The sequence below is a fragment of the Anopheles merus genome, unplaced genomic scaffold (assembly GCF_017562075.2).
Source record: "Anopheles merus strain MAF unplaced genomic scaffold, AmerM5.1 LNR4000746, whole genome shotgun sequence".
In the NCBI taxonomy this organism is placed as follows: Eukaryota; Metazoa; Arthropoda; class Insecta; order Diptera; family Culicidae; genus Anopheles; species Anopheles merus.
The window spans coordinates 2,965-16,115 of NW_024428326.1; the positions used below are offsets into that span (position 1 = coordinate 2,965).

Genomic DNA, 13,151 nt, shown 5'->3' on the forward strand with positions numbered 1-13,151 from the left:
GCAACCAATGACAGGTCATTCGAGATTGCATTTTTATTGTTTAAATGTATTTTATTGAATTATTCGCATCCGATGTTGAGCTATCTAGTTTAAACCCTGTAAATTAACTTTAAAAAACATACCGAACAACACCATTTAACCGTATAGACATTTTATTCACTCGTAGCACACTTTTGCCCTGAATTATGAGCAGTAATCTAAAAGTAATCTCATTTACTTATCTTATCTGAAATACAGCCCTAGCGTTTCTCTTGGAGGATTACCACTAACGAAATGCAGAAAAATGATCATGCATTCGTTTCATTACTATCACTTGCAAACGTCAGTCTCGATACATCTGCCGACTGCCAGCTATCAAGTCCTAGTTCACATTCTGAAACAATAGAAAGAAATTAGTTGGGAATTCTTCCGACTTCGTCTACATTTCGGTCACAGGGTGGCCACGGAGCAGCATACTTACAGAGGATTCCCGTTTGCCGAACTTGCTCCAGAAGGTGACCTTACACTTGGTGCGCTTGCCATTTTGTTTGTTAAAGATGGAGCACACATCGAACGGGGGGCAGTACAGGTGCAGCGAGACGGCCACATCGGTATGGCTCGGATTTTCGACCCGGTGCAGCCCGAGCGTATCGTTAATGTAGCACACGCCATTCGTTTCCAGCGTGCTGCGCGAAAGCTCCTCCAGCTCGTCCCCATTGTATTCCACCTCTTCGCCCGCCGGCTGACCGCTACCAATGTCCGCCTTCTGTCCTCCGTGACCGTCGCATCCTTCGGCCAAGCATAGCGCGTCTCCATCAGCTGGCCCTTGAGCATCTTCATGAAGCAATGCGAATCAGCATGATCGTGGATGGCCGATGCGTGCCCTTCGTTCCAGCAGAGAATCATCAGGTTGTACTTGCCATTACCGGCATCTACCAGATTTCGGGTGTAGCTGTGTGTAGGAAGAACCAGTGAGGAAGCATGAAATCGATACGCGCTCGAATCATCACAACAGCGAAAGCCAGATAGCGTGCGGTGGGAATGTGGCATGAGTTGCCATTTGCCGCCATTTCAAATGTCCTGAAAACAGACTCTCAGACTTGTTCGCTTATCGAGCGTGGGCTGCAAAGATAAACCCATCGCATCATTCGGACAGGACAATCAACTTTATCATCTTTCGCGATGGAAGCTGTTGCAAACGGTCTGAAGCTGAAATCTGCGCCACGATGACATGGTATAAATTAATATTCAACATCTCATTTTCAATATTTGCGATACATTTGAGTGATACGGACAGTGTCGCTATCGATACGAACTTTATCAAAATACGACTTGCTGGGGTTGGGTACGTCACAAAGTCTTCCGTTTCCTACTGGTTTTGAGATGATTCCGTCATCCTCATAGGCTTATTAGACGACGGGAAGTACTGTCACTGTTCGTTTGGTATTTTCTGTCATATCGCAATGGACAGATACTACTGTTGTGGAAATCGAAATGCCCATTTCCAATTTGCTCTGCTTCATTTCCAATTTGCTCTGGAGTGGATTTTGCTGTCAATGTCGATAGAAGTATTTGGATTTACTGTAGGGGTTTGATACCAAAATACTAAACGAGGATGACAGAACTTTCTATCGTCTAACAAGCCAATCACAGTGCTTTATCTTTTAAACAGATTTAGTAGAATTCTATCGCAATCACTCTCCTGCATAAGTCCTCCAGAAAGGGATGTTACGCTTCTACCTTACCCTACAATAAACCAAAGTCCACACCTAATCGGAATTGAGCCATGTGTGCTATGCTACCTTCATTAATCGTCTACTAAAGATAAGCTGCTCTGTTCGAATTTGCTCAGTTGGCTCTCTTCCGACGCCTTCCCGACCCTAATCCAAAAGATCCCCGGATACGATCGGACCACCTGCGAGCGCATGTGTGTTGCCAGGGACCGGGAAACCGCCGCCTTCTTGCATACTGTACACACACACTTACCGGTATCGGTCGAATTTGGCAAACTTGCGCCACTCGGCCGGGTTCGACTGGTAGCTCAGCATCAGATGGTTCACGTACTCGATGTTGACGTGGTCCGAGTCGAACGTTTTGCGTAGCTCGCCGATCAAATCGGGTCAACGTTTCGCACTTCCTTGCGTTCTTGAGCGGTTTGTCGATGCCGGTGAAGGTTTTCGTCAGCTCGCGTAGATACTTTTCGCAATCTTCGTTCCGGTTCTCATCGCCGCCACAGTTGTTGTTTAGTTCCATTACCGCCAGCGACGTCATTATGATTTTTATGTTTCCCACTCGGCTGATAACGCACTACACTACGCTGGCCGTACGACACTGGTCAATAGATCTGGGCGCGCAAATTGTGCTGTGGTGTGCTGCCTTCTGCCTATTGGAAGGGAACGGAAAACGTAAACAATAATATTAAAAACATACACCATTAATTACTGCGTACTGCGACTGGTTCGATCTATCGGACGCCAATAAAAATAAGGGGGTTGCTTTTAAAAGGGTGCCTTCGCACCAGTTTGTAGTGAGCGAGAGAGCGAGAGAGGGTTCGCAAAACTTGATTACGCCAGCGCGCCAGGGCGAAGATGCAAGGCAGAGATTGATCGCCGCAATCTGGGCATAATCTGGGGCCCAAGAGTGTGATTTACCGAGCGTTGGGCACTGCAATTGTCCGGCCGTTCTCGCCACTGCACTCGGTCACAAATACGGCCATTAGCAAACCGCCCGCCATGTTGGGCAGGTTGAATAGCCTTTTAAAAGTCATCGGCATACCATTGCTGAGCGGCCCATGCGGCGGTCCACCAAGGGTAGGCAAAATAGACATCAGCCACCGAGGTCCGTAAAGCTAAAGAGAGCTAACATAAAACCCAGCCATTTGAAGAAGAGAAAAAAAGTCACACAAAGCCATCGCCCATGCTTCCTACCGTGATCACAGATCTTCTTGGTCTTCTTTTGCAAGATCGTTCCCCGGGAAAGGTTCAAGCCGATCTTTATCAGCTTGCAATAACAATTTGTTCCTAGGTCAAACAGACCAGCAGAAGGGATAGTTTTTCTTTTACGTGTGCTACTTGATAAGCTACTCTAACCTTCACGTTAAGTTTAGCTGATCTTTTGAAGAGTTTATTTTCCGCTCGCTCCCTAAAGACCGCACGGTCACGTTCTTTATCATCATCAGCATCATCGCACGTGTTTATTTTCGAAAGAAAGAAACAACGGTGGCCGCAATACTGCCAGCAGCATCAGCATCCCGCATACAACATAATGCTCCTGTGCCTGAGATTGCATCCAACACACCAGCCGTATCGACAAAGCATAAAAGCAAAGATCAACAAAAGTAGTAAAACAAAAACTTTCTCTCATCTCTTTTGTTACCTCCGTTGCGATACCGTCTTATATACACGTACGTCTCGCCACGTCTTTAGCACTGGCTGCACCCGTCTCCACCTGTTGCCAGAAATGCAGCGCAGACTTTCTCGTACCTGTTGCTGTTCCCAGGTCGTCCAAAGTGCAGCAAGATGGCAAAACAAAAACCCTTCCCCTCAACATCGACCAACATCTCCCCCTCCCCTCCACGATCAAGGTTAGGTATGCGAATCCTTCCACGCGGGGCAATCCCCAAAGCCTCACACTTAATTGGCTTGCAGCACATTCGACAGAAGGAATTAAGCGCTAAAGCTTACCCAGCGACCTGTTGTCCGTCCGTCCGAGTTTTCTAGAAACCCTCTTCCGATTGGGCTTGGTGTTGGGCTGCTTGAATGGTGCGGCACTCGTTAAGGGAAAATAACACTTGAACACTTGAACCACCAGCCCTCTTCTGGGTAACACACACACGTACACACGCACACACTCACACACCGACACACTTGATCCGGGCTATGCGCAGAAGGATCGTGTTTGGCGTAGCCGAGGCGCTTAATTAGCGGTAAAATCCCTTCGGTAGTGGAGCAGAAGCAATGAGCAAATATTTGTCCGTCTTCTCAAGTGCTGGACAAGATCTTTGAATAAGCACACAGCACGCAAAACATACGTACACACAAACACAGAGAGAGAGAGAGAGAGATGCGGAACTCCGTTTTGTTTGAAAGCAGTTCGAAGCAGCTGCTGGAGGATGAGGGAGGATGTTGCTTCACGACACTTGCACAGCGACTGCCAGCACATGCCCGCACGGCGAGTTAATTTAACATTTTTTCCCTCGTTTTTGCACGATCCGAATTATCGCTCCGGTGTCCTCCTGCCACCGCATCGCGCCATCTCGTTTGCGCGCTGCATCATCACCATCGCCAGCTCTCGCTAGTCAGCCACCGCCGATCGGCCGTGTACCGCACATACCGTACCCGTTTACACTTACACCCGCCGCTCGCAGACGCTTATCAGCGGCTGACGACCGACCGGCCGACCGACCAACAGCCCCGGCCACAGCAGAGGGGGTGGCACCTGCAGGAACAGCAGGAAAGGAGACACCATCGGACACTGGTTTGCGCAAGCTGGGGGGAAGAGGGCAGCGAGGGCACACAGGGAAAAGGGACGGTACACCACAACAGGCTTATGGGACGCACCTCCAAGTCGAGAGGGCCGCGCGTCCAATCGCGTCTGTCGGTTGAATGCTGCGCACACCTTTGCCGCCGTCCAAGCGAGCCCTTCCTCCTTGATTGGGGACAGAGGGGGAAAAGGGGGGGGGGGTTGTGTTTTTCCTTCTTCTCAACAATGACCCTTGCCGAACACACGCACACACCGCTGTAGGCTCGTGGAGTTGCCGGACTGGGGGATCGAGGTGGGGGTTTATGTTGTTACATAGTCAACACCGGTTTGTTGTGTCCGTCGGTGACTCACGGAGGCTCGAGCGCACACACTCCCGTGGACTTTGCGCGCACACTGGAGGGCGCCATCGGTTTTGGTGCGTGTGTGTTTGTTTGGCTCTTGTGACTGTGCGCAAAGGGGAAATCCGTCAATATGCACTTCAGCCCGCCCATCTCGGACGGAACGTCGCGATAAGGGGACGCTAAACTCGCTGGTCGCAGGAGCGAACGATCGCCCTATTCCTCAGCTTAGGAAAGGAATTCCCGGGCCCCGGCTGATCGTACCTTTTTGGTGCTTCTCTTCTTCCGGGGAAATCAGAAGCTGGCAGCAAGAAGACGGTCGGGCATTTTGGGGTAGTAGCAAAGACCATAATGATAGTGAAGGTAGCGGAACAGGACCAGCCAGACGTCGTTTTCCAGCGCAAACCGGTTTTTTTTTTCTATGCTGAGAGGTCGTGGTATTTTCTTTCCTTCTTTCGCAAAAAAACATGAATGGAAATTCCACAGTTAGGTGCGTTTTATTTTGTTTGAGAACGTGTTTTCTTTATTGCTCCGGTTGCGGCTGCCGTGCCTGTTGCAAGTTTCTTATCAATCGGCGAAGAATGGGCAAGACATGTGGGTCACTTTGAGTTTGTTTTTCAAAGTATTCAAAATTTATGTCAAAAATTAAACATACATAATGATTAAGAGTAAGGATATGGGACGGAGACAGCCCTCTTGAGCCTCGCCATTTGCCAATTGGGACAAAGAACGACAACGACTTGCATTGTCTGAAGCGTGATCAAAATTAATCTGCGCTATCGCACCACACCGTCCGTCAATCAGTCAATGCATTTCGAGTTGTTGGGCTTGTTTTCATCTCCATTGTCCGGTTTATCTGGCCGGCCGATGTATCTAGAACCTGTATCGTATGTCGACAAGATGCTGGCAACAAAGCAGCAAGGATCATACGCGACACGTCACCACTGACGAATGCTTGAAACATTTAATAGCCCTTTTGTACGCATGCTTTACAAGCTCTAAGTTAGGTAATGGGCTGTTGTTATCAAGCATAAGGCCTGTCCTTCAATACAGTGGAACAGAGCACTTGATAAAAAAACTAGGTAAAAAAAAAACATTTGCAATCATGTGGCCTTGCCTGCGAAGCTCATTCCATCTTATCGACAGATTATCGAAATCGTGGGAAGTTAAAGAAACGGATTAGAAAATAGCGCCACCGGTTTCGATGTGGTCGTGGTTGTTTTTTTTTTTTTTATTGTGCCTCGTGTAAAAGGGTTGTTTACTGTTTGTTTACCACGAAAGACGCGTATCGAACGCGGTGTTGTGACCTATTTGCTGCGTGTTTTGTCGAACCGGGTGTCAACTGGTAACTGCTCCGTTCCTTGACACCCTCCATACATTGTTGCCCCGCTAGCCGGGGTGTTCCCCTCCCGGGACCGAGCGTCTAGTAATTGTTTACCGGTGGACTGGTAATTGCATACCTGGTCGCGTTATCAAAGACCAAGACAAGCACGAGCAATCAATTTGTTAGACAAAAATAATATCACCCCCCTGAGGTCCCCCGGTGACAAAGATATGGATGGGGTGTGCAAGATTCTGTAAAGACGTTGCGATATAAGCAGTGTAGAGAGCGCGGTGAGGCGCAATAAATTAGTGTAAGGCACATAACAAACTACAGCAGTTTTTTGTTTGTTTCGATTGGTTGATTAGACTGTGATAAAAATATAGTCGACAAATGAAAAACATCTCTGAGTCTGTTTGCTTCCTTTGCCCGTCGGTAGTTGATGATATACGAGGTGTTTGTAGTAGATGGTGTTGTGTATGTTAAACGGTTTATTCCTGCTTATTGTAAACAGTGATAACAGGCTGATCTTGAGTTGAGTTATTTGACCACCAAAGTTCAACGGAGATGATACACTCACCCTTTGCAATACAAACATGATTATAGCAAGAAATCAATCTGTTCAATAAAGGGTTTTAAGTGTTCTAACACAGCAATACAATTTTGAGAAAATAGATTACTTTATTAGTACATACATATCTAAACTGTTATTCTCATTTTCACTCACAACTGTTCAGGATGTTCGGCTAAACAACCGATTCCACCTCATGCAATCGAACTTGTGATTAGAACTAATCGAAACACCTATCATCAGATCATCTGCTCTAGTTGAAAACGAGTCTTCAGTTCAACAATTACAAGGTTTACTAAAACAGCGGTGTTAAACTCATCTGATCAGAGGCCTGCAATTTGGCTGTGATTTGTGAGCCGCAAAGTTGAGAATAAAAAATACACCATAATAGTTAAAAAAAAAACACATTCAAAATACCATTTGCAAATACCTATCTTTGTAACAATTCGTTCATTGATGGTGTTTGATCCTGCTTCAAATCAGTATTATTAAATAATTGTTTAATAGGCGGATAGTTTGTATTGCTAGGACAAAAATTCGCAGAACGCTGCTGGACTTCCCCTACTTTAGTGAAAAAGTGTGTTTGACTTATCTTTTTCTAATAGAATATGCGCTATGAAAACGCGGCTAATGAGACATACATGTTGAATATTAACTGATAATTTTTTATGATGGTGTCGTCGTAGTGAAATTCAGAAGGAGCTCCCATCGGCATCAAAGATATAACATTCTGAGGTCAGAACCGTACAGAGCCGTTTGAAGCCGTTCGAAGCAATCCGGAGCATACTGAAGCCTCTACTCAGAAGAACTCGTAAAACCGACCGGACTCGTAGAAACTCTGACTGCAGACTAGCGGCTCTGTGCGTCAACGGATGACTCCAACAGTTCCTGATGGCTTTGGACGCCTTGGGCTGTATCGGACGGCACCGAGTGGAACTGTAGGTTTGATTTGGCAAGAATTGGAATTGGAGCCGGAGTAGGGATAATCGAATATGGATTTGAGCCGTATATGCGAATTCGACGACGCATTACTAATTGTTGCGTAGTTTCCAAGTGTTTATGTATTTATTTTCATTCCTATTTTGTTTCTAGACAGTTGATGTAAATATGTTGATACGTTCGGGTAGAGCAAGTTTGTTAGATATTATGGGTACAAAAACGTTAGTGTCAAAAAATATTGCGACTAAATGATTGTTCTTCTCTGGAAAACTTAAGACACTCAAAACATTGCAATAATAGATGTTTGCAATGCTTTAAGCAATTCTCAAAATATTCTCCCGGACCGCATCCAAAATCAACGCGAGCCACCAGTTTAACATACCTGTACTAAAACATTGCCCGAGTACACGATACTATGAGAGACAGGACAGTTTACAATTACAAGTACAGAGCTTTACATGCAGTCCACTAGGGTACTGTGAACAAAAAATGCAAGAAAATGATATCTACTATCTGTGTATGTATAAATTCACTACAGAAAAGTTTTATCGAAGTCAAATTATTTGTAAAATTATAACACTAAAAAAGACTTTTTGTAATTGCAGATCCGATGAGAACGGTGCTCATCCGGACAGTTCGTCCTCCTGTATTAAGAACAAAAATAAGGGAAAATAATCAGGTCACGGTCATCCACCAAAAGAAAGAAGTAAAAACGAAAATAAGTTTATTTCAAAAAGAGAATTACAGTAACCATGTATCCATTTTTTAATATTACAAAAAAGTATTTAAAAATACGGGCAAGAAAAAAGTCTCAAAAACACGATAAGGAATGAAAGACTTATTTTTTATTCTATAGAGCTCAACAACCCCCCTAGACCTGCCCAAACCACTAGTGCGCTTGGGTTGGCTGGCTACCTGTAACTAATTTGAAAACCCATAGCAGAGTAGTCAAATCCAACTCGATCAAAACGTGAATTGAACCCTCGACGGGTATGTTGTTAAGTCGTGCCAATTAACGACTGTACTATTGGACCGACACGTGATAGTAGTAGTGAGGAAGGAATGATAGTAGTAAGAACGTAAAAACAAGAGAGAAAATAGAATAAGAAATAGAACCAATTTGTTAAACTCGATTGGATTCGATGATAGATACATTATTTTAAGTTATATTAGGACCAGTCTATCCGGGGCAAGTCCGATCCTCCGAGTCTGATAAGGTCCAGACGGGTCCGAATGGTTCTGTTCGTCTCTGGACTCGTCCATTAGACTCCAACCTAGTCTCGATCCGCACCTATCGGGTCGAAGACATCCGAAAGCGACCCGAATTACAATTACAAATCTTGGAAATTACTGTCTGTATTCGTTCGGACAAACCTCGAAGAGTGTGTATGATTTCAGATAAGCAGCTATTAAATATTTCTTTCTTGCAATAATATCAATCTGTATTCCCTACTAACAAAATCGACATGCTTTCTTTTTTTCTACTAACAAAATCGACATGTTCTACCCAATAGATCGGTAAACTTGAGAGAGTGAGAAAGTATATTGATTTTGTTGCTTAGGTTGTCACTCAGATATGTTCGGAGTATTTGAACTATCCGGACACGCCCGAAGTCTTATCGACACGCCCGATTTCGCTCGCAGTCGACCAAATCGTCCAGCCTCTCCCGGAGTTTAGCGGACTCCGCTCAACCAGCCTCGTCCGAAATATTCGGGTGTCGAACTAGATGGTCCGGAGTCATCGGGCCTTGACTAGAATCATTCGGACTTGTGCGGAGTCATTTGGACATGTCCGGAGTCGTCAGGAAATTGCGGAGGCAAATCCGGTTTTTATTACAGCAAACATAGAAATTGACATCAAGCAATAAATTTGAGATGATCTAGTACACAGGGATACGTGGACATCTATATTGACATAGCAATAGATTTTCGAGAACCAAGTAGAGTTTTATAAAAAAAAGAAAGGCAAACAAATTAAAACTTACGACACACTGAAGAATAAGCAGAATCTATGACACACAGGTAGATTTCTATCAAGATCTTATATTTTTTATATTGTTTGATGTACAGTGGCGGCCACCTTAAGCCGGAAACCTCATATTTTCTCCCAATTTCTGACTTACTGGTATCCTGGACAGTTGAGGACACGCTTCAGCTATGCCTATGTAAAAAGCAGGCCGATATCTTTAAAAAATCTCGAAAGCCCATTCATACATTTTATAAAAGGTATGAAATTGATGCGGTCCACTGAAATTCGGACGGCCTCCATTACTTTACAAAATGATCACGTAGCGTGCCAATATTGGCCAATATGGTTGTAATTGTATTCATAATTTTAAAGTAGTAGTATTTGAAATTAACCCTCAGGGCCTTTTGCTACCACTAAAGGTCGGCGCCAGGAGGACGGGCTCGCCTGTCTCCTATTCTACTTGACGGTAGAGAGGGCCATCCGCGACTCGAGGGTGGAGACTACGGGAACCATCTTGTATAAGTTAACCCAGATCCTGGCATACACTGATGATATAGACATCATTGGTCTTCGGCTTTCCTATGTAGCAGAAGCCTACCAAGGGATCGAGCAGGCGGCAGAGAGCCTCGTATTGCAGATAAACGAGGCAAAGACCAAACTGATGGTAGCAACGTCAGCGGCCCTACCTACCTATCTAGGGTCAAAGGTCAGCAACGACAATAGCATGGTAGCTGAGATGCGCGCAAGGGTGCTGGATGCCAACCGGTTATTCTACAACCTGAAAAATCAGTTCACCTCAAAGAATCTGTCGCGAAAGACGAAGGTGAGACTATATAGCGCCTATACAGTACTGGTACTCACATACACCTCTGAGACATGGACACTGTCCAAATCTGACAAAACTCTCTTAGCAGCGTTCGAGAGGAAGATGCTCAGAAGTATATTTGACCCCGTATGTGTGGAAGGCCGTTACAATGACGAGCCATACGAGATGTAAGGCGACCTCACTGTCGTACAGCGTATCAAGCTCACCAGGCTCCGTAAAGTCTTGTTAAGCCGTCTACAAGGACAGCGGAAGCGTGGAAGGTCCAAATTGAGATGGCAAGATGGCGTGGAGGCGTCTGCCATTAAGGCCGGGATAACGGATTGCCAGTCGAAGGAGCGGGACCATCACCGGTTTCGGACACTCCTGAAGCAGGCCAAGACCGCAAAGCGCAGGATAAGTAAGTAAGTATTTTAAAGTAGTTTTATCTATTACAATAAACAGAAATTGAGATAGGCGTGGACCTGTCGTACAGTCATTATCTCGCACCACTTAACATCATGCCCGTCGTGGGTTGATGTCTAGAATGGACCTTTCCCCCGTAGCAAGGACTAATTATCCGGCTGCATGGTATTGAATAAGTATCGAATGCCTGTAGAGGCCGTCATGTCCGCATAGGATGTTCGAATTTAGGGGACCACCACTGTAGTTTACACCATAACATTGTTATTATTATTTTTTTTCGTAAAGAAACAATTAATTCTGACTAAAATTCAAATTGCTGTTTTGTCTGACTTATCCGTCTGACTTATAAACGATCAAGTTAATTCGCCAAACGCAAAGAGCCTTATTAAAAATAAATTTAAAAACATTACGAATCTCAAATAATAGTCCAAATAGACTAGCATGCAGAATAGATTAAACTGGGTATGCCAGGACGTTGCTGGCATTTTCATCATATTAAATGTTTGAATATGTGGAATTTGATATCCCGATGATCTGCTGTACAGCCATGTAGCCGGGCCAATACAGCTAGTGTATAAACGAAAACAAAAACACGTAGTGAGTGGAACGGTAGTTCCCGCAAAAATTAATAACATATGTTTTACAATTTAACAGAGAAACCATACAAAGAGCTAAAGTAATTTTAATTTAAATAGCAGTTTTATTGGTCAGCTTGTTTTGTGGTTGTTTAGAATGTATATAGGAGAGCTTTTTCTACATCACTATGGTATGTAACCTGATAATGCTTAATTCTATTTATACTAGATCGGTACGGAGAGACAAAACACAATATTGATTACTAATCCCAGTTACACGCGAGTACAAAGATGGGTCAGCATTTGCTTCTTAATATAGTACTGAGCACAAGGTTTGTTTTTACTTTTTCTCAAGACGGGAACGCCCTTTCTCGAAATTGGTGACATAATTCACTTTCTTGCAAGTGTCGGCTTAGATTGTTTGAATCTTTTTTGCCAGACTATGTAACAACAATTTGAGAAAGGCTGCCACTGTCTAGAAAAAAAGGTAACGAATCCTTTTTGCTTAAATTGGTATGGAGAGACAGATACAATAGGGTCAGGATTTTGCATGTTACGAGGTACGTACTGCAATCATTTAAAAAACCGGAATTGAATCGATGCTGGAATTGAATGCACTCACCGTGATGGTAATTATCGATTACTTCGCTTCGTTTGCCGGAACGTTTTCTCTATCTCGAACTGACGTAAATCGGTACGCTCCAGGAAATCGCGTCGCTCCAGAAACCCTTCCTTGCCCTTGTTGTGCGTTTGCAGCTCCTCCTCGATGCCCTCCTGCCGCTTGAAGCTCGTCCAATCGAGCTTCGTTTTTTTCCAGCGTGCTCAGCTGGTTTTTCTTACTGAGTTGATTTAATACTGCCCCCAACCCGCCAGAGGAACTGCGCTGAGGAATGGTCGATTTCGGTGCCGCCGGTCGTGTGGACACAGTAGAGGACTTTTCACTCTCGGCACTAGCCAAAATCTTACTGCCTCCTTCTTCGGTCAGCACGATCTGTTCACCGGCGAATTCAAACAGCTGTGCTACGGTTGGTTTTTCCTTCTCGGGCACCTTTGGCCTGGACGAGGATTTAACCTCCGTAACGGGCTTTTTCACCTCCACGCTCGGTTTGCTGGTGCGGGTGGAAGTGGCACCGTTGGCTTGCTGGGTGCTGCTGGTGCTAGAGCTGGTCGCACTACTGCCACCACCGCCTAGAAAATCCGCCCACAACGCATCGGTCCTTCGCTTTTCTTCCTCCTCATCTAACTCTTCATCCTTTTCCTCATTCGATCGGTGAGCTTTCTCGTGAGATTTCACCTCCTTCTCATTTGCCTTTGTCTTTTTCCTGCTGGTTGGAACTGATTTTCGCTTGCGCTTTGCACCACCTCCGTTGGACGATTTGCCTTCCAATTGCTCACCGCACTCTTCCTGTTCCTCGTCGTTCGAATCTAACTCGCTTCCGGTTTCTACATCATCTTTGTCCGGGCAGAAGTCTTCATCGCTGGCATCACTGTCGCTCGGGTAATCCTCCTGGTTCATACTTTGCGGACCTGTTGAAAGATGAAAAACATAAGCTTATAGAGCATTTCCTTTAAAATAAGCTGGTCGGAAGGACGTCAAAAAGGATAACGCCTTCCGTCACGCCCGAAGAAAGCCATAGGCAGAAGTGATTGAATTGCTTCTCGGCAAGCGTATAGGCAAAACAACGCACCTTTACAACGTTGTGTATTTGTTCTTCTTACAGCACTTTCCGATAGTCTGTTACAAATTTT

At 45.0% G+C, this 13,151-nt stretch overlaps 2 protein-coding genes across 2 annotated transcripts; both read right to left on the reverse strand.

Moving 5' to 3' along the window:
- Positions 1–301: 301 nt before the first annotated feature.
- LOC121602980 (cysteine dioxygenase type 1-like) lies at positions 302–4,321 on the reverse strand. The gene is given in 6 exon segments (XM_041931725.1): positions 302–373; positions 461–747; positions 750–931; positions 1,966–2,096; positions 2,098–2,362; positions 3,663–4,321. Coding segments are annotated over 5 exon segments (765 nt in total). The 5' UTR covers positions 2,251–2,362; positions 3,663–4,321; the 3' UTR covers positions 302–361.
- Positions 4,322–12,035: 7,714 nt separating this feature from the next.
- LOC121602977 (craniofacial development protein 1-like) lies at positions 12,036–12,918 on the reverse strand. Its single transcript, XM_041931721.1, has 2 exons — positions 12,259–12,918; positions 12,036–12,203 (listed from the first exon to the last, which is right to left on the reverse strand). Exons 1-2 carry the CDS (start codon positions 12,916–12,918, stop codon positions 12,036–12,038), a joined length of 828 nt encoding a protein of 275 aa, XP_041787655.1.
- Between the last annotated feature and the right edge of the window lie 233 nt (positions 12,919–13,151).

Coding starts and splice junctions, on each gene's coding strand:
- LOC121602977 (XM_041931721.1), bottom strand. CDS start 12,918: ATGAACCAGGAGGATTACCCGAGCGACAGTGATGCCAGCGATGAAGAC. Junction 12,204..12,258: donor CCTCTGGCGGGTTGGGGGCA/GTATTAAATCAA, acceptor AAAAAAACGAAG/CTCGATTGGACGAGCTTCAA.